Source organism: Notechis scutatus, chromosome 2, assembly GCF_049901735.1.
Source record: "Notechis scutatus isolate UNSWTSFEM ecotype Mainland chromosome 2, rNotScu1.2, whole genome shotgun sequence".
NCBI lineage: Eukaryota > Metazoa > Chordata > Lepidosauria > Squamata > Elapidae > Notechis > Notechis scutatus.
In genome coordinates this window covers 87,533,845-87,556,798 of record NC_142010.1, presented here as the reverse complement: position 1 = coordinate 87,556,798, position 22,954 = coordinate 87,533,845, and the positions used below count along the sequence as shown (strand labels likewise).

Here is a 22,954-nt window from a genome sequence, read left to right as displayed (position 1 = left end):
CCTAATGGGGAATTACCTCAACAGGTATGCTGTAAGAGTCATAAGTGTAAAAAACTGTCATATGTCACTTTATTCAGTGGCGTTGTAACTTTGAGTTATTTTTCTCTCTTAACCTTGGGTATATCCATTATAAGCCATGGTGGCGCAGTGGTTACAGTGCAGTACTGCACTCTACTTCTGCTGACTACTGGCTGCCTGCAGTTTGGCAGTTCGAGTCTCACCAGGCTCAAGGCTGACTCAGCCTTCCATCCTTCCGAGGTGGATAAAATGAGGAGCCAAAATTGTTGGGGGCAATATGCTGACTCTGTAAACCGCTTAGACAGGGCTGCAAAGCACTGTAAAGTGGTATATAAGTCTAAGTGCTATTGCTATTGCTATTTTGTTCACATGAAATTAAGTTAGGTTTTTTTCTCTTTATCTTCTTTTCTATTTTCTTTTCTATTTATATTCTAATTTTATTTAACTCTTGTAAGATTGGCCTGTTACTAAAAGGTAAAAGAATTACACCTAATTGACCGTGTCAAACTCTATGCCCAGCAAATGGCACAACTTTATCATTTTTATATTGTAATTGATAGAAAGTAACCAGGTTATGGAAGCCCTCTCTCGTGCATCAGGATTAGGAGACAACAGCCAGGTATAGGGCCTCTTAGAAGATATAATAGTGAGAATTACACACCATTACTCCAAGGGGCAGAAGAACTAGACTAGAGGATTCTGTGAGAGGATGTTTAAAATCTCCATCCTTAAACCTTAGGGTTTTACTTGTGTTTCTACATACCTATTTGCATTTTACATATGTAGGAATGCTGTTCAGTACATTGCAATGCTTGAAGGCCTCTTCCTTTCATCATTAGAGCACATCTATTTCTCGTTGAAGGGAAATCCCAAAGCCTAGTTACAGTGGTGTAATGAAAACCATAGTTAATAAAACATTTTGGGAGTCCAGATGTATAAAATTAGAAAGGAAATGCATGGATTCATTATGAATTTAGCAACTAATTTCTCCTTTCCTGATCATATACAGCCAAAGATGATTTTCTGAGAAAGATCTCAGAAAATGATGCACCTTAATTTCTAATTTAAAACAAGCAGCAAATTCTTCTAGGTCAGGATAAGCACAAATCTATTGCCTGAGAGCAAAAAGCCAGGAAAGACAGGCAATCTCCTTTCCAAAAGATACAAAAACACTTTTAAGCAAAAAGTAAAGGTTTCCCTGTCCGTTATGTCTGACTCTTTTAAGCATCAGTGAACAAATGATTAAGACAGGGAAGAACAAACAGGAGGAAGTCTTATTAGGCTTCAGAAAATCATAAAACCAGAAATATTTAAGAGGTCTTTTGTTTTATAGATGCCACCATATATTTTAATGGTTATTCACTGGTTTATGGAAAATTACTTTTTTCTATACCTTTTGCTCCTTTGATCTGCACTCCTAATTTTGCTTTTTCCTTACTTCCCACCCGCACTTTCCCTTTAAAATATTTTCCCTAGTTCATTGTATTTTATACTTTTCTGAAATTCAATAACGTTCTGACTTCAAATAAAACAATGACCCTGACATGTTTCCAGATTCTTCAAAATATATGATTTAAACAAATAAATAATGGTTTAGTGAGATATATCATATCATACAATTCCAAAGGTGCTTTTTTCAGGAGGTAACTTTCTTGTTTTTCTTTGAAGAATTTTGCTTCTCATCCAAAAAACTTCTTCAGCTCTGACTGGATGGTGGGAAATGGAAGGATTTATCATCCTTGCAGAGAACTAGTCATTTGCATTCATTGAGGCCATTTGGAGTTCTAAAAAAACAAGAAAGTCCAGTTGCCTCCTGAAAAAAAGGATCTTTGGGACAACCATGACCTGGATGAGTAAGAATCTCCATAGATGTAAATAAATACATCACAATCTGTTTCTGTTGTAATTTTCCAGTGAATATTCTTTCTTCCTTTCTTTTTTTAAACTGTTACAACTATGTAACTTTCAATTTCTTAATTCCATTGCCTTTCAAGTAGTAGTAACTGTTCTGTACGGTCATTACCATTCTTGTAGAACCGCACAGCGATTGGTCAAGACGCACGGTGAGCTGATTGGCCGAGCGAGCCGCGCTGATTGGCCCGCCACGAATCTCCCGCGATTGGTGGAAACTAATCGCAGGAGATTCAAAGCGGTGCCATTGGCCGCAGCCGCCGCGGCCAAGGAATAAAAGCCGCCGCTTTTCCTTACGGAACCCGAGCCGATCTCAGGACCAATAAATGAGCTGAACTAAGTCACTGGCTCCGAGTCTCCTTCCTTGCGCCGGACACAACACTGGCGACGAAGGTGGGATACCAAGCCTGATCCCCATCGTACACGTGTCCGGAGGAAACGAGACCGATGAGATGGCCAGCATCGCACCGCCCGCACCTTTTAACCCGGCTGCTGAGGATTGGGAATCGTACACCGACCGATTCTTGATGTTCCTCGAAAGTAGCAACCTGAAGGATGCAAACGGGCAGAAGAAAAGGGCTGTTTTCCTCACGCACTGCGGGCCCGCAGTGTTCCAAATGGCTAAAGCCCTCGCGAAACCAGAGGACGTCAAGACAATGGACTGGGCTGACCTCGCGCCATTACTCCGAAACCACTATGCCCCCGACGTGCCCACTCTCATCCGGCGGCACGACTTCTATCGGCGAGACCAGCGAGCGGGCGAGAGCATCGGAGATTTCGTGGCCGACCTGCGGAATCTCGGAGGCATGTGTGGCTTTACGGACATGGACGAGGCTCTCCGAGACCGCGTCGTCCTGGGGCTCAGAGACCCAGTCCTCCAGAGCCGATTGATGGCAAAAGGCGACATCGCCCTCGCCGACGTCCTCGCTGACGCCACCGCAGCCGAGGCCACCAGAAAGTCAGCGGCCCGAATGCGGAGATCCGACACCAGGGACCGAAGCGCGACCGCCGAGGCAGGCACAGCAACCGAGACGCGCTCCGAAGCAAGCCGCCGAGAGACCACCACACACCATGGCGACCTCGACTCCGCCTCCGACACCACCGACGGGGAAGAGGACGTGCATCGACTCCAGGCGGACCGGGACCGGCGCGATCGACGGAGTCGTAAGTCGGGGCAACCGTGCGCCGGGTGCGGAGGTGACCACCCTCGAGCAGAGTGCCGATTCTTCGACGCAATATGCCGGCACTGCGACAAGAGAGGCCACATCGCCCGAGTCTGCCGACTCAAGAAGAACTACAGCCCCCGGCGATGAGACGGCAGCAACCGGAGACGAGACGGCACCCCCCCCAGGCCCAGAGACCGCCAAGCCGAGAGCCGATGGAACCGAGACGGACGGGGCCGACGAGATGGCAGGAACAGGCGGAGAGAGAAAACCCACCAGACGGTCGTCATCGGCCACTCCTCCAGCACAGACGCCCGGAAAGTATATGTGGAGGTGGGCATTGAGGGCGAGCCGTGCAAAATGGAGGTGGACTCCGGGTCCTACCTCTCCATGGTTGCATGGCGGGAAATAAAGCGCCTGGTGCCCGCCATCCACAGAAAGGGGCTGGAAAGCCAGAGCCTGATCCTCAAGGACTACCAAGGGAATCGTATACCGGTAGTCGGAACAGGCCAATTCGAGGTTACTTTCAAGGGGCGAACAGCAAGGCTTCCCCTGACGATTGTGGACCGAGACCGCCCTAGCCTTTTGGGACTGCAGTGGTTCACGCCGCTCGGAATCGAGGTGACGGGAATCGACCACGTCGGGGAGGCCGACTGGGAAGAGCAGCTCGCGAGAGACTTCCAGGAAGTGTTCGACGGCACCCTAGGCAAGTACCGAGGGCCCCCTATTTCGTTCAGCCTAGACCCCAGCGTTCCCCCCATTCGCCTAAAACCACGGCGAGTGCCGTTTGCACTCCGGCCAAAAATCGACAAGCAAATAGACAAGCTCGTCAAACAAGGGGTCCTCGAGCCAATCGACCATGCCCGGTGGGAGACCCCCATAGTCACCCCCGTCAAGCCCGATGGTTCAGTGAGAATTTGCGGGGACTATAAGGCCACCCTAAATTGCGCCTTACAGCAAAGCGCCTACCCCGTCCCAGTAGTGCAGCACCTCCTACACTCACTGGGGGGAGGCAAGGTCTTTGCGAAGCTCGACCTGGCACAAGCCTATCAGCAGCTGCCGGTCGACGCAGAAACGGCCGAGGCGCAAACCATAGTAACCCACCGGGGGGCTTTCCGCTGTAAGAGACTCCAGTTTGGAGTCAGCATGGCCCCAGGAATATTCCAGAGCCTCATGGAGAGACTCCTGCAAGGAATCAAGGGGGTGGTGCCCTACTTCGACGACGTACTGGTGTCGGCAACCAACCAGAAAGAACTAGAGGGTCGCCTGAGGGAGGTCCTAACCAAATTCAAAAATGCGGGGCTGAAGGTTAAGAAAGAAAAATGCCAATTACACAGCGAGAGAGTCGAGTTCCTGGGGTACCTCCTAGATCGGCACGGAATTCACCCAACCGAGGAAAAAATCAGAGCGATCAAGGAAGCCCCCAGACCAAAGAATAAAACGGAACTACAGGCATTTCTAGGACTACTTAACTTTTACAATGTTTTCCTGCCCCAGAAGGCGACCGCGGCAGAGCCTTTGCATAGGCTCCTGGACAAGGCGGCTCCATGGACTTGGGGGAAACGCGAGGAAGCTGCCTTCAACAAAACCAAGGACCTGCTCACTTCAGATGCCGTCCTCATCCAATACAACGAGACCCTACCGCTAGCTGTCACATGCGACGCATCACCTTTTGGCGTCGGCGCCATCCTCAGCCACACTCTCCCCGACGGAAAGGAAGCACCCATCGCCTTCTTCTCACGAACCCTCACCAAACCGGAAAGGAACTACAGTCAGCTGGACAAAGAGGCCCTGGCCATCGTTGCCGCTGTCAAAAGGTTCCACAAATACATCTATGGCCGAGCCTTCACCATCCTCACCGACCACAAGCCGCTGCTGGGAATCCTGGCAGGGAACAGGGCCACCCCGAACATCCTATCCCCTAGAATGACAAGGTGGTCCGAATTCCTTGCAGCCTACAGTTACCGGCTCACACACCGACCCGGTAAGACAATCTCCCATGCAGACGCCCTGAGCCGCACACCGCTACCAGACTTCGACATCGACCCAGCACCCACGATGACCACACTCAGCATAGAGACTCTGCCCGATCTACCCATAACCGCGTCAGACATTGCCCGTGAAACTAATAAAGACAAATGTCTGGCGCGGGTATTGCATTGGGTAGAGAAGGGGTGGCCCGAAAAAGACGACAACGAGACCTTCAGGACATTCCGGAACCGACAAATGGAACTGTCATTGCAAAAGGGGTGTTTACTTTGGGGGGACCGGGTTGTTATTCCGGAAAAATTACAGGGAAACATCTTGGAATTGTTTCATGAGGGGCACCCGGGCATCGTTAGGACAAAGGCCTTGGCCAGAAGTTACGCCTGGTGGCCAGGGATGGACAAACAAATCGAGGCCTGGGTGGCAGCGTGCAACAGATGCCAGGAAACCAGACCCAGCCCTCCCGCCACCCCAATCCTGGAATGGGAAAGCCCTAGGGGACCATGGTCCAGGATCCACATAGATTTTGCCGGGCCCACAAAAGGCCACACCTTCCTCATCACGGTAGACGCTTACTCCAACTGGTTGGAGGTAAGCAACATGAGAACTACCACCACGGAGGCCGTCACCAAAGAACTCAGCAAACTATTTGCAACCCACGGCCTCCCAGATGTCCTCGTATCCGACAACGGGCCCCAATTTACCTCGCTGAATTCAAAAATTCCTAGCGGAACAGGGGATATGACACGCGTTGACAGCGCCGGCACATCCGGCGGCGAACGGAGGCGGAACGGATGGTTCAATTTACAAAAAAAACCATCCAAAAAAATAGAAAACGGGGAAATCCAAGAAAAAATAAACAAAATGCTCTTTATACAACACATAACCCCGAATACAACAACCAATAAAAGCCCGGCAGAACTATTGATGGGGAGGAAATTAAGATCCCCACTCGACAGACTGCACCCCACATACAACCCGGAAAAACCCCCAAACTCCTCAAGCAGAGACCGAACCTTTAAAACAGGCGACGCGGTATACGCAAAAAACCTCACCGGAGACCCACTCTGGGTACCAGCAACCATAACCCAAGTGACAGGTCCCCGCTCGTACCGCCTACAGACAACCAACGGACGAGCATGGAAACGACACATCTAAGGTCTAGAATAGCCACGGGAAACACAACCGACACGCAAGCAGAAACAAACACATAAGGGAACCCCCCCAACACAAACCAAGAGGGGAGGGAAGGCCCAAAGAACCAAACACCACTAGAAAGAAACCAGGAATACTCACCGGCAAGCAGCCAACTCGACACCTCACCAGGGAGAAGCAGCCAGGCCAGCTCAACCAGCCCGGAAAGACCAGGCGGGAGCAGCGACTGCAACTCAACCAGCCCGGGTAGACCGGGAGGGAGCTGCGACGAAAGGCCCGGCTCAGACTTCCAGACGGTTCCATCAACAGGACGAGGAGCAACACAGAACCCGACCGAACCGGCCGGGAGCCAAGCACCAACTAACCTGCGCAGGTCAAGTAGACAAGTGCGTAGCCCCGCCTACTTACGGGACTACGTTACGTAAGACCAAACCAAGAGGGGAGGGGTGTTCTGTACGGTCATTACCATTCTTGTAGAACCGCACAGCGATTGGTCAAGACACACGGCAAGCTGATTGGCCGAGCGAGCCGCGCTGATTGGCCCGCCGCGAATCTCCCGTGATTGGTGGAAACTAATCGCGGGAGATTCAAAGCGGTGCCATTGGCCGCAGCCGCCGCGGCCAAGGAATAAAAGCTGCCGCTTTTCCTTACGGAACCCGAGCCGATCTCAGGACCAATAAATGAGCTGAACTAAGTCACTGGCTCCGAGTCTCCTTCCTTGCGCCAGACACAACAGTAACAACTACAGCTAGAACAAAAATCTTCTGCATAGAATCACAAAACCAAGAAAATATATAGAGGGTTGTTTAATGGATTCATTATTGAATAAATGTAAATGTATTTTTATGGCTATTCTATCTTTTTATGCTGTAAAAATGAGTTTATTTATAAAGTTCATTCCTTTCTTTTAACCTGTTTGTAGGTGTGAGAAAATAAGAGTGAAATAAAACAATTGGCATTACCAGGTATAAGGTGACGAATCAACTACTTCATCCCCACCAATGAATTCCCATGTAGTTTCCCTCTGTCGCAAACCAATCCAGCTCCCCTTTTCTAACATAGCATCAAGCCATATCTTTAAAAAAAAAATCAGAATAATTTTTAAACAGTATCTTACTTGAGATTTCATGAGTTACCTAGAAGTGAAGATGGAGAAGGTTAGAATGAAAAATTGAAATTTAGCCCATATATGTCAAAAAATGACTTTTGATTTTTGGCAGAATTTTTTTACTTGTTCATTGAACGTATAACCTATTACAATTAAATGATTCTCATGGCTTATAAAATGTGCACCATGCAATTAAAATATATATTATAAAATAGCAATGTAAATTACAAAATAATTAACATAATGCTATATATGAAATCAAGAAAATACCCTACTATTTAGTTTTTAGCCACTTCCTAAAAGTAGGGAGACGGTAACATTGTCTTGCTAGATTATTTCCTCCTGCATATGAATAAATATAAATATATTTATATAAATGTAAATCAATGTAGCTTTTGTACTGATTGTGAGGTTTCACCGGGATATGTTATAGCAGGTAGCACGCACTATCAAAAACTTTCCTCTGCGTATTATTATGCATATTTCTATATAATATTTTAAAATTAATATATAGATGTAAAGATCAGAAATTGAAAAATGATTTTATTATGCATACTGAAATAATATTTACTATGTATATCAGCATTGTGTATTAAAATATTGAATAATTAAATGATGAAGGATTGTACACATGGTGGAGCAAATACTAGCATGCTAATAACTTTAATTTTAATATTTATAATATTACAATCATGTGACTATGATTAATGTAACTAATATTATCAATATTATCAATATTATTTTGTATCAAATCTAACAATACCCTGATGCCACACTATTCATGTATTGAATACTTATGTACATTTTAAAATTGTATATATATGTTTGGGTCTTTTCCCGTGTAACATTGAGAGCATCTTGGCAATGTTTTGACGAGGTCCCACTCGCCATCTTCAGGCTGGTGCTTTCGGCTTCGTGCTCATGTGAGCAAAGTATATACAGTATATATACATATTTGTTTTCGTAGATTTTGTTTTATATATATATATATATAATTTTTCTCTTCAGGCATAGGGGAGCATGGAAAGATACATGCTTGGCAACATAAGACAAGATAGAAAGACCTGCACATGGATTAGAGTACAAACAAAAGTAAATGATATCATTTTTATCTGATTTACTTTAATACTAATTTATATATATATATATATATATATATATATATATATATATATAATTTATATATATATATATATATATATATATATATATATATATATATATATATATATATATATATATATATATATATATATATATATATATATATATATATATATATATATATATTATAGAGCCTTCTTAAGGCAGAAATATTACATTAAATATAAAGTACATGTGCTGATTAATGACTACAATAACATTCTTCTCAGTTTCATTATTATTATAATTTCATTATCTTTAGCAGATAATCTATATCTTGAATTTTTTTTTAAATGTAATTTATAAAGGGCTTGGATTCTTTACCAATTCAATTCTTTGGCACATCTTCAGAAACCCAGTGAAAATATGATTTTCTTGTGCAAGTCAAGTTTAGCCTTAGCTTATTAGACACATAGTCAATTTCTCAGGGTAAAACTCTTTAGAAATAAATAATATATGTACAAATACATATTGTTGCATTTCCTAACAGTTTTTGTTATCCTTTGTTATCCTTTGTTTTTTTTTAATCCTCAGAATGATGGTATAATCACTCAGTGATTTATTGGTGCTCCTGCCATCATCAAACTTTTCCTGACTGGGAAGTTCTTTTGTCTTTGTCTGTTTTTCTATATATAAAGTGATTTGATGGAAATGTGAGGAACATTTGAATAAGAAATGGAATTAACTTTTATTATACAATTTTAAAAAGGGGTTGAACAGTTCCTTAAAACAATGAAGCTGAAGCTATGGCAAAGATGGCCCAACATGATGTTTTGGGTGACATACCAGCATTTAGCAAAACCAAACTCTCAAAAACATCCAGAGGCCACAACCAGATTTTTGAAGCCATTTCAAGAACAAAGGCTTCATGAAACATGTGGGAGCCTTGGATAGGCTGCAGGGGCCTGCCAAGTAATCCACACATGTGAATTCTGGGGAATGCTACAGCCATGGGCAATTGAACAGTTTCCCAAGTCTTGCATGCCTTGGGAAATTTATTTATTTATTTTGATTTGTCAATCGCTTACAAGATAATAGTTATAAGTATATACATAGTTATGAATATGAAATGGGTACATATAAGAAAAATAAAAGAAACAATAGGACAGGGACAGTAGGCATGTTGGTGCGCTTATGCACGCCCCCTACAGATCTCTTAGGAAAGGGATGAAGTCAATAGTAGACAGTCTAAAGTTAAAGTTTTTGGGGTTTGGGGGAAAAACCACAGAGTCAGATAGAGTATTCCAGACATTGACCACTCTATTGCTGAAGTCGTATTTCCTGCAATCAAGTTTGGTGCGGTTAACCTTGAGTTTGTATCTATTGTGTGCTCTTGTGTTGTTATGGTTGAAGCTGAAGTATTCATTGACAGGTAAGTCGTTGCAATGTATGATTTTATATACCATACTTGGATCAGACCGAAGACGGCATAATTCAAGGTTTTCTAGGCCTAGAATTTCAAGTCTGGTGGCATAAGGTATTCTACAACGAGTAGAGGAGTAGATAACTCTTCTTGTGAAATATTTCTGGACTTTCTCAACTGTGCTAATATCAGATACGTAATGTGGGTTCCAGACTGATGAGCTGTATTCGAGTATTGGTCTAGCAAATGTTTTGCATGCTCTAGTTAGTAGTGTGATATTACCAGAGAAAAAGCTACGTAGGATTAGGTTAACAACTCTTAATGCCTTTTTGGCTATTTACAGTGGGCTCTAGCGCTTAGATCATTAGAGATGAGTACTCCAAGGTCCTTTACAGAGTTTGGATCATCAACAAGGTCTTGACTATTCAGCTTGTATTTTATTTTCTGGGTTGTTGTTTTTTGCCAATATGTAAGACAGAGCATTTATTTGTTGAGATTTGAAGTTGCCATTTGTTTGACCATTCTGATACATAGTCAAGGTCTTTTTGAAGGGTAGCAGTATTGTCTGTGGTATTGAACAGCTTTACATCATCAGCGAAGAGAATGCAGTTGCTGTTAATATGATCACAGAGGTCATTTATGTAGAGTATGAAAAGAGTTGGTCCTAGAACACTGCCTTGGGGGACACCACTGTTGACAGGTACAGAATTTGATAGGACGCTCCCAATTTTGACCATTTGTTGTCTGTTTGACAGGAATGCTTCTATCCAGTTATGCAGTTGTCCAGAGATACCATAAGATTTTAGTTTTAAGAGTAGTTTGTCGTGTACCACTGAATCAAAGGTGTTAGGGATATACACCCTAGCAGAACGTGCAACGGCAGTCTAGCAGACAGGCAGATATGTGAGACAAAACGTTGTAGTAGCTTACACTCAGTAAGACAGATACACTGTGCAAGTTAAATAGTTTTTATTCCAGCAAGAGTTATAGTATAGTCAAAAGTCCATATGTCATACACTAAGTTCAGTCAGTCCGGGGGTTATTCAGTTTGCAAAGTCCAGTGTCGAAAAAGAGTTCATTAAACTTACAATCAATCAGTTCAGTGATATATCTCTTTTGCAGTCAGAAATATGAAGAAAATCAAACCCCTTTTCTTCTCTCAGCAAACACGCAGTTATCACCATCAATTCATCATTGTCAGCATTCCAGTATAAGCCAGGGTAAACAGTGAGCTCTCTTGCTCCCTCTTATGGTGATTTTACAACCGCACCCAAAAACTTGGTTTACAGTTTAAAGTGATACATACACTTAAACTCACTAACATAGTTTATATATTATTTTACCCAAACTAAGTTAGGTAAACAATGTTATCCCTAACATTCTCCCCTTTTGGGTAATATAATAATATATATATCTATTTACAATTTCAACCCATAGTTTTCACAATTTTCCTTGTGCTTTACTGCACCTTGGGCTTTTGTAAATCCATCTGCAAAATTTTCTTCAGTCATGCAATAGACCAATCTTATCAAACCATTTTTCACAGATTGTCTAACATTCAAATATCTAAGGTCAGTGTGCTTAGATCTAGTCTTTACAGCAATATCTGTAGCCAACCTTATGGCTGCTTGATTGTCCTCATAAACTACAATGGCATCATTAACAGTTACTCCCATATCTAACAACAACTGTTTATACAGAATTAAATCAGTACATAATAATGATAAGCATGAAAATTCTGCTTCCATTGTGGACATACTTATATGTTGCTGTCTAATTGACCTCCAACCAATCAGTGTTTTACCTAATAGTATAGCCATGCCTGAAGTTGATTTTCTAGTTTTTATATCTGTTGCAAAACTTGCATCAGCATATGCACTTAAAATCAAATCATCTTTTGGCTCTAAATACAATGCATAGTGCATTGTCCTTTTTAAGATACCTTAATATACGCTTTAGCGCTTGCCAGTGACGTTCATTTGGTTCAGCATTAAATCTCGCCAATTGATTAACGCCATAAGCAATATCTGGCCTTGACCAATTACTTATATATGATAAACTACCTATTAATGATTGATAAATAGTCTTATCAAATTTTGAACTTTGAGCATCAGTACGACAAAATTCCTGACTCATTGGAGTTTTTGCCGGTTTACAAAGTTCCATTTTATACATTTTTAGCAATTGGTATATTTTATCTTCTTGTGATATCTTAAAGCCACTATTGGTTTTGTTTATTGTCAATCCTAAATACTGTCTTATTTCTCCTAAATGCTTTAATTTTATCCTCTTACTTAATAATGAGATTATCTCAGTAGCTTCATTATTAGTCTTTGTTATTAAAGCAATATCATCTGTAAACAACAATAATAATGATACTATTCCATTTGTCTCTTTCTTGAATAAACATGGATCAGCTAAACCTGCTTTAAATCCTATATTGTTTAACTCTTTTACAATATATTGGTTCCATTCATAACCAGATTGTTTCAATCCATAGAGACTCTTTTTCAGTTTCCAACAGTCATTATTATTTTTATCATCCTTAATACCTACTGGTTTTCTTAAATATATAGTGTGCTGTAATGGTGCATGCAGATAGGCAGTTTCTACATCTAAATGATTTATAATATAATTTTTCTTAGCTGCCCACACTAAAGCTGCTCTCAAGGTTATTGCCTTTAAATTTGGTGCAAATACTTCATCATAATCACATGCAGTTTGATTAAATCCTTGAGCTACCAACCTAGCCTTATGGGTAACAGTCCCATTTTTATCAGTTTTTAACTTAAATATCCATTTGCAACCAATGGATTTTTCACCTGGAGGTAATTTGGCATTTTCATAAACTTTCATTTCCTTTAATGAATTTAACTCCTTTTCCATTGCCTTTTGCCAATTCTCCTGATCCTTTGCAGGATACATCCTAAGTTCTTCAACACTAGTTGGAACTTTACTAACTTGGCAAACTACACTTGCTTGATACCTATCAGGTGGTCTGGTTACACGTGTAGAACGTCTAGGTATTACAGGGCTTACAGGTGGACTTTCATGTTCTACCTGTTGCTGATTATCTATTTCTTCCTGTTCTGGTATTTCTTCCTGTTCTGGTCCTATATGCTCTTCATGTACTTCCTCTTTAATTGTACTCTTCTTATTACTGATTTTTTCTTTTTGTCTTTTGTAGGGTTCTATAATTACTTCCTTATTTGAATCTTGATCCAGTTTTTCCCATCCTACATGTTCTAGGAATTGTGCACTAGCGCTACAGTAAACTCTAGATGTACCTTTTCCCCAGAATCTGTATGATTTGTGATTAGATTCATAACCTACAAAAAATAACTTTTTAGCCCTATGTTGCCCTTTCTTTCTCAGTTGTGTAGGGATATGCACCCATGCTGGTGCTCCAAATGTGTGCATGTAGCTTAGGTCAGGTTTTCTGCCATGCCACCGTGTGAATGGTAATTCACCAGTTGTTGAGTTAACAACATTATTCAATATATGATTACCACACATTATTGCTTCTCCCCACAAAGTTTCAGGTAATCCTGAATCTGACATCATAGTACGAGCCATTGCTTGTAATGTTTGGCCTCGTCTCTCAATAAAGGCATTATGTTGTGGCCTATATGGTGCAGATTTTTTATGTTCAACACCTGCCATCTTCAGTTTATTTTGGAATTTATTGTTTATAAATTCCGTACCATTATCAGTGATAAGAGTTACTAATTTCCTTTTAGTTTTTCTTTCAGCGAATTTAAGCCAATTAAAGAAATTTTGATATGTTTCCGTTTTGCTTTTCATTAGATAACAGAAACCATATCTGGAATAATGGTCCATTATACTTAGTATGTAACGAGCACCTCCCACGCTTGGTTTTTTAGGATCTATAATATCAGCAAATACTACCTCTAGAGGCTCCTTTGTTTTAAATCCATTTACTCTATTTGCTGGTATCACCTTGCTTTTCTCTTGACTACAAGAATTGCAGTGCAAATACTTACTGCAAGGTTTCAGTTTTATACCCTTAGATAGTTCTACGGTTTGTTTAAGCATTTTAAAATTTATATGCCCTAAACGTCTGTGTAACAGATGTATGCACTCATCATGAGGTTTAACATTATTATAAACTGTGTTAGCCACCTCTGAATTATCATTTAACACATACAATTCACCTCTTAAAGTTGCAGTCACTTTTTTACCTTCTTTTTCAATTATGCAATTGTCTCCTTTAAAGGTAATTACATAACCTAGTTTAACCAAAACTCTAACCGAAAGCAAATTAAACTTAAGCTGTGGTACATATAACATTTTTACATTTTCTTTTATGCAAGAACAATATGCTATACCTTCACCTTTAGCCTTAAGTTTCCATCCATTAGCTAACGATATCTGCTGTGAACTTGTGGACATCTTAACAAATCTTTTCTTATCTTTCGTTATGCAGTGCGATGCTCCACTATCTAACACCCATAAATTATTATTCACAGTTTCATTGCTATACATGGCTAACTCTATGCTTTTCTTATCCCTTTGATGCATTTTAGCATTCTGGCTGGCTTTTTGGCTTTTTCTTTTCTTGCAGAATCTAGCCAAATGTCCTTTTCCTCCACAATTAAAACATTTTCTAATTGTATTTTCTCTTCTTCACATTGTGGTTGTTCCCTTCTGAGTTGATCCCTTTCAAGCCTTCTCCTGGCTTCTTCAATTAATCTGCCAGTAATGTCAGTTAATGTAAGGTTATCTTTTGGCAGAACTTCAAGTGAAGTTACGTAGTCATCGTAGCTTTCATCTAACGAAGACAAAATTATATAAACTTGGTGTAATTCAGTGAAGATAAGTTCTTTTTCATGCAGTTCTTGAAAAATTCTCTTCATTGAGTTTATATGATTCAGCATGTCTCCATTCTTTTGAAGATGTGTTCTGAACAGTTTCTGTGTAAGATTTATATGTGCTCCTACACTGTCTCGAACATAAATCTTCTTTAAATTCTCCCAACATTTCGCAGCTGTTTCTTCTCCACGTATATGGACAAGCTGTTGGTCAGAGAGTGTCAGTCCTATTATACAGAGAGCTTGCTCATTCTTCAGTTTATATTCTTGTATTTTCTGGGCATCATCCTCATCCTCCGGATCCCATGCATCTACCTCTGGTGGGTCTTGTATTATATTCCACAAACCTTCTCTTCGTAGAAGTAGGCTGCATTTCATAGACCATGAAACATAGTTTGTTCCATCCAGTTTGGATATTAGAAACAAACTTTGTAAATTGACTTGTGTCATCTTTCTCTGGATATTAAACTATAATTAATAAAACACAGCTGTCTGTTTACAGTATTGTGTAACTACACAAACTCTCACTCACAAGCCTGTTATATCCTTGTTAGTCTGACTGTGCACCTGGGCCCATAACCAGTGTTAGGGATATACACCCTAGCAGAACGTGCAACAGCAGTCTAGCAGACAGGCAGATATGTGAGACAAAACGTTGTAGTAGCTTACACTCAGTAAGACAGATACACTGTGCAAGTTAAATAGTTTTTATTCCAGCAAGAGTTATAGCATAGTCAAAAGTCCATATGTCATACACTAAGTTCAGTCAGTCCGGGGTTTATTCAGTTTGCAAAGTCCAGTGTCGAAAAAGAGTTCATTAAACTTACAATCAATCAGTTCAGTGATATATCTCTTTTGCAGTCAGAAATATGAAGAAAATCAAACCCCTTTTCTTCTCTCAGCAAACACGCAGTTATCACCATCAATTCATCATTGTCAGCATTCCAGTATAAGCCAGGGTAAACAGTGAGCTCTCTTGCTCCCTCTTATGGTGATTTTACAACCGCACCCAAAAACTTGGTTTACAGTTTAAAGTGATACATACACTTAAACTCACTAACATAGTTTATATATTATTTTACCCAAACTAAGTTAGGTAAACAATGTTATCCCTAACAAAAGGCTTTACAGAAGTCTATGTAGATTGCGTCTATTGTTTTGCCCTGATCGAGTTGTGTAGTCCATATGTTTTTTGCAGTGTAAGAATTGCAAATTACAGGATAGTTTTTTCTGAAACCAAATTGTTTATTAGAGAGTAGATTGTTTGTCTCTAAGTAGAGCAGGGGTCCCCAACCACCGGTCCGTGGAACAAGTCCTACCGGGCTGCTGGCTTGCTGGGCGCCGCCATCTTTTTGATGAAAAAGTGCTTCCGGTGAGGTCACCGGAAGCACTTTTTCATCAAAAAAAGATGGCGGCGCCCAGCTAATGCCGGTACCGGGCCGCGCCATAAAAAAGGTTGGGGATACCGGGCCGCAGCGTAAAAAAGGTTGGGGATCACTGAAGTAGAGGACAATGGATTGGTTAATAATTGATTCCATAACTTTACAGGTGACGCAGCATAAGGAGATTGGTCTGTAATTTTCAACTAGGCTGGGCTCTCCCTTTTTGAAGATGAGGATGACCGTGGCTTGTGACCATAGGTTAGGCAAGGAGCTGGTCCTGAAAGATTTTTCAAAGATTATGCTTAGAGATTCTGCTATGGCAGTGGATAGCTTTTTTAAAAAGTAGGCACATATTCCGTCTGATCCAATAGATAGAGATGGTTTTAGATTGCATTCAACATTGTCTTCTGTAAAATCAATATGTATTAAATCATTGTAGTTTTCTGTGGTTCAGCTAGGAAATACTGGGCATGATCCATTGCTGTTTACAAATACTGAGCCAAAGGATGTGTAAAGATGTTGGCTTTAATAGTGTCATCGTTGCAGTCTTTACCATTGGACCTTGAGTCTTTTAGTTTGTTGTTTACAAAATTGTAAAAAGCATGGTTGGAATTGGTGCGTAGAAGGTTTTCTTCTTGTTTAATTTGATAATTGGTGCATTCAGTCTTTATCTAGTGGCATAAATTTTTGTATCGACTTTTGAAGTTGGCAACATGACCAGATTTGTTTTTCCGCCAGAGTGATCTCTTTTTGGATTGAAGTTTCCTTATTGTTATGGGTAATCTGTTTTTTTTTTTGGGGGGGAGTTGTTATTGGTACATATAGTTTGATGACTCTTTTGACTTCAAGGAAAAATACGTTGTAACGGTCTTCAACAGTATTGCATCCAGTGAATAGAGATTGCCAATCAAGGGATGAGAGATCGTTGTCTATAAGATCATAGTTGCCTTTTTTGAAGTTATAATTGGGGGTTACGTCATTATGATGATTTTTGTGTGGGCATATGTTGAGAAAAATGTCAATCATATTGTGGTCAATCATATTGTGGTATGAAGCACAATGGAAGTAGTGGCATTAGAATGGAAGTAGTGGCATTAGGGCTAAAGTTGAGGCCTGGGCCTCATCTTCAGACCCACTCTCAATACTGTGGCCCAGTGCCAGTCTTCAGGGCATGTAGTCCTTAATGGAGCTGCAATTACAAGGAGGGAAGTATGGGTCTGTCTTAAACCCAATACTCTTCAATATCTTCATCAATGACTTAGATGAGGGGATATATTAGGAAATCAACAAATTTGCAGATGACACCAAGCTAGCAGAAATAGCCAATAGTCCAGAAGAAAGGCTCAAGATACAGAAGGAACTTGACAGACTTGAACACTAGGCCCTATCTAACAAAATGAAATTCAATATAGAGAAAATAATGTTTTACATTTAGGGAATGTAAAACATTATTTAGGGAAGAAAAACCAAATGCACGAGTTTAAAATAGGTGGTACCTGACTTGGTGTAGTAACTGTAACTGTAAGAGAGTCCTAGTGGAAACCATTTATATATGTGCCAACAGTATGCTGCAGCTATCAAAAAAGCCAACATAGTCCTAGGTTACATTAATAGAGAGATAGAATTAAGATCACATGAAGTGTTAATACCACTTTATAATGTCTTGGTAAGACCACACTTAGAATATTGAATCACCACGATATAAAAAAGATATTGAGACTCTAGAGAAAAGAGCGACAAAGAGGATTAGAGGACTGAAGGCTAAAACATATGAAGAATGGTTGCAGTAATTGAATATATCTAGCCAGTGAAGAGGAGGATTAGGGGTGACATGACAGCAGTGTTCCAATATCTAAGGAGCTGCCACAAAGAAGAGGGTGGCAATCTATTCTCCAAAGCACCTAAAGACAGGACAAGAAGCAATGGATGGAAACTAATCAAGGAGGAAACCAACCTAGAACTAAGGAGAAATTAGAACAATTAGAACAATTAATCAGTGGAATGACTTGCCTCCAGAAGTTGTGAGTGCTCCAACACTGTAGGTTTTAAAGAAGAGATTGAACAACCATTTTTCTGAAGTGGTATAGGGTTAGGCCTGAGCAGGGGGTTGGATGAGAAGACCTCCAAGGTCCCTTCCAGCTCTATTATTGTGTTATTCTATTATTCTAACTGAAAAATGTAAATTGATAATGGTGGTTCTGAAAGAATTCATCATGATGACCTATGAAAACTGCATTAAACTAAGCCATTCAATGGAATAACTCTATAATGTGAATAAAATTTTGTTATGTTGCTTAATTATTTTAAAATGAATCTTTTATTTTCTTCATTTATTATTTTTATCATGGCTGTATTACTATTCTAAGCAGAGATGTTTATGATTTTGATTTAGGTTGTTTATGACCAAAACTCTCTCAATTGTGACAGTAGAGAAATTTAAGAAATAAATAATAATAATATTTCTACTTAATTAATGTACCTTTTCTTTTGTACTTGAAATCCGGACAAGATATGCATCCTTGTAGAAGGAACATCGTTTTTTTGCCCATTCATAGTTCCCCTTTTTTTCCTTTTCAAAATAATAGCAATGTCCATCATAATACCACCATGGTGCATTTTGGGGACATTTTAGATTTTTGAGGCCTGAAAATAACAAAGACTGAATTTTTAAAATGTTTTAAAAAATTATACTAACTTATATGTTCAGTGAGAGCAATGCCTTTATCTGTGAAGATTAACAATGTACCATTTTAATCCTGATTAAGATTTTAACATTTTAACGTATATTCAAATTATATTTAATATTGTAGAAAGTTAGCACCAACCCCATTCTTAGAAGAATGAAATATTCTAGGAAATATTAAAAAGGCAGAATATTTCCAATAAAAGAGAAACAAAAATCTTAAAGGAAACAGAACTCAGCCTCAGCTCCCTACCCCCAGCAGATATTTTGGTACCAGTTTATCTACAAGACAAGAGACTGGGCCAGACTATCTACCAAACAAAAGACCTTCACGCTTCAGGACATAATAGGAATATCTATCAACAGAGCTCACCACAAGCCTCTTCATTGTATAATTAAACCAAGCCTGGGGCACAGACAGCCTACAAAGTTAGCTAAGACCCTCCGGCCCCTGGGAGTCTCACAACCAATAGAATACATGGCCTTTGCCATAGGAACAGGAAGCTCAAGTTCAAAGCCCAGGGTATAAATAACACTCACTCTCCACTCCATGTGTTCAGCCACCCAGAATCACATGTGCTTGGTGGTTCTGCTTCACCATTAAACCAAGCAGCCCCCATGTTTCCAGTGTCTTTCTCCCCACTTGGAATTGAACCCAGATGGACATTTCTTCCAACAGTATTAAAAGCTGACATTTGATTTAACGGAATGAAATTCAGAGACAGGTAAATTTTGCTGATTGAAAAAAATTACAAGCAAATCTGTATACTGTACAGAAAAAGAATCTTGCAGTTAACTGGAACTTCTTTCTCCCTCCTTCCTCCTTCCTTCCCCCTTCCTCCTAAAATTATATATTTATAAACTTGGAAAGAATGGCTATTTCTGAAAAATTAAAAGGGAGGAACTAGTTGTGAACCTGACCTGTTTGGCATTCTTTGTCATTTGCAAAAGTAAATGCATCCATTCTTAGCAAAAGGAAGTGTTTGCTTAACTAAACATCAATACCAGCAAATTCTGTTTGTTTGTTTTTTAATAATTTTTTTAATTTTTATATTTTAAAAAACATCTCTTTTGGCAAACAGTGTGGTTCTAGGTTTTTACATTTCAATACAAACATGACCATAGTTACATATTCATCTTTCTTATTAAATTTCATATCACATTATTATTTATTTTATTTTCCTTTGAATAGTCTCAAATATTAAATTCATTACACTTATTTTATCCAATTCCAGTTCCTATCTTAACTTATTTAATTATTCTTAAAATATTCTCCTATCTTATTTTGCAATATTATCTAAGATTCTTATTTCATTTCTATATTCATAACACATGTTGCTTTTATCTGCCACATTTGCAATTTTATCACATACTGTTATTCAATAAATTTCATCCTTATTCTAATAATTCAAAAAGTTGTCCCCTTTAGTTGTCAATTCGAGCTTGCCACCTATTTACCCTATATATTCTTTCAATTTATTCCCTTTAATTCATTATAAAAATTTACCACAGTATACTCATTTTTTAATTACCACGTTCTACATTACTAACAATATTCTCCTAACTACTACATATCACATATGCGTATATATTTTAAGTCAGATTCCGCATGGTATTCTTTTTCTCAATTACCTTAAATTTACATCTATATATTCCAAAAATATTAATCTATTCAATTAATTGATATTAATCTTTCCATTACCATTCTCATAATTCATTTTAACTTTATTCATTGTTTTATTAAATATCAATTAATTTTCTTATAATAAATTCCCATTTCCATATCTATTTCAATAAAATCTGTATCCTGTTTAACAATAATCCTTAAAGAAAATTTAAAAAAAAATCAGTTCCAATCTTATATATTTATTAAATCCATATTCTTATATAACACAACAAATCACCTTGCAGAATCTCCCTCCCTATTCTTCTTCTACACATTGTCTCTCATCCTCCTGACTATATAATTTCTTTTCATTCTTGTTTGCTTTCTGTCTCCCTTCATTTTCTGGTCCTTTCTCTTAATTCCCCCTTTTCCCTTTATTATTTCCCCCCATTTCTTATGCCACTTATTTATTTTGTCCCCCTCCTTTTCTCGATATTTCCCCTGTAATTCCCTCTTCTGCGGTTTCCTTTTTCTTTGTTTAGCTTTCCAGACAATTCCCCCTTTAATTATCACATCAAACCTCAAATTTTTACTTTTAATTCTTTTCCCCCAGTTTTAATGTTCATTGTTCTATTTGTTCTTTAAAGCTGGTTTCCTCTTTATTTAACTCCTCCCCCTCTGGTTCTCTTTGTTCTTCAATCTGAATCGCCATTTCTAATTTTTGTAGTATAATACTGTACATTTCTATGCTTTCTTTCACCATTTCCTTCATATCTTGTAGTTCCAGTTCCAGTTCCACATATAATTCTCCCATTTTGTAAGCTTCTTTCCCCCCCTTCTTTGATAGTTATATCCAATCCAAATGTCCAGTAGTTTATTTCAACCAGCGTCTTTTATCTTTGATTTCAACAATCAATGTCCATAAGTCTTTGTTTCCAGGTTCCTTCTGTTAATTTCTTTTCCAACTTTTTCCCAAATAATCCAAGGCAATTTCTTCACATATCTTTTTCCCTTGTAGTATTCTAGTATTTCACTTTTCAGGGTTTTTATTTTATTATAGTGGAGTTCCTCTTATTTCCTTTTAAATTCCAATTTTAGAAAGACCAAGCACTTTTCAAAGAATCACTGAAATTTTTCCTGTACCATTAGGTGGCGCTCTCGGTTTTGTTTCCATGTTCTACACTTTCTTTTCGCTATTCCCTTTTTAAACTTTTATTAATTTTGCTAATTCCAGTTATTAGCTATTATTTCTTTTTAACACGTTCAATTCCAACATTTACTTATACCTATTTAGTGCCAAAGTCCAATTAGTTAAATCACCAATTCCAATTTTGTAGATTCTTTTTTGTAAAAGTTTTCCCTTTAAGCTATTTCCTTTCCTTTTCAGTTTTAAAGATTAAAGTAAGTCTTTGTTTTATTTTTCTGTATTTTTCTCACATTAACAATCGCAGCCAAATTAAAAATAGTTCTGAGCCCTTTTCAGAATCTTCTTCTTCAGGGTTATAATAAAAGAATTATTCTCACCCAGTTCCACACTGTCACTGTCTCCACTCCTGCACTCTTCTTCAGTTGAAGCTGTCTCCAGCTGCATGACAGCCATTTTAGCTGTCCTTCTTCACAACTTGGCTTGAAGAGCAAAAGCCTCGGAGGTCTACAGAGGAGTTGCATTCTCCCCTGAAACCTCACCAGGCACCTCTTCCTTGCCTCACCACTCCTCCAGAGTGGTTTTGGCTTCTTTTGGAGCCCATGAACATGCAGAAGCCAGTGCAGGGAGCGGAAAACTCCACTGTCCTGTTGCTGGAGTCGCCGCGATGTCACTTCCTCCCAATACCAGCAAATTCTGATAGGTTTACTAAAATCAACTTGCATATTTTGTTTAACTTGTTTCATTGAAGCTATTTCTAGGGATGGTGCTCAGAAGCAGGCATAAAAATTTTCCAGAAAGAGAAGTTAATTTGCCACACAACTTTATTCTTTAATCTCTGTGCAAATAGAGTTAGTTAGATGAACAGGCCACTCAGAGGAATATTAAATGATTAACAGAAGCTGAATAGTGGACATAAGTCATAGTGTTTTCATTTTTATTTGTGGATATATTTATGACTGAGTAATTGTTCCTGAATAGGGTTGTAACAGTAGGCAAAAGGAGAATCCACACAATGCATGCAAATTGAAATAGACTTTAAAAGAATTTAATACTAAACTAAATATCCAAAATTGTTCTCTTCATTTTCCTAAGTATTCTTTTATAAAATAATTCTTAAATAACCTTAAGACTTTGAAATAATGCATCTATGCAAACTACAAGCTGCAATATTTCCTAGGATCTTAACTGTTCATCATACTCAATTATAGCTGTTACAGATATGACTATCTAAAATTCACAGAAAAATTCCTTTCAATTGTACAGATAGAAAAGTAGACTTCTTTAATGTAACTTTTTACTTTACATTACTATGTACATCTGATGAATATTCTTTTTTCCAGTGTTCTTGTAATAAAATTCATTCTATTGGTATGATAGTTTTTCTTACCTTAAAGCCATACATATCTAGGTTTCCAATCATGACCACAGTGTAATGCCAAAATCAGAAAATTCTTAAG

General features: G+C 39.1%; 1 protein-coding gene across 1 annotated transcript in view; it reads right to left on the bottom strand.

Moving 5' to 3' along the window:
* The window catches only part of LOC113423713 (uncharacterized), a 152,861-nt gene that overhangs the window by 101,718 nt on the left and 28,189 nt on the right, over positions 1–22,954 (bottom strand). The window contains 3 exon segments of the mRNA XM_087954178.1: positions 782–894; positions 7,196–7,308; positions 18,541–18,704. Of these exon segments, the coding sequence (XP_087810304.1) occupies positions 782–894; positions 7,196–7,308; positions 18,541–18,704 (390 nt within the window).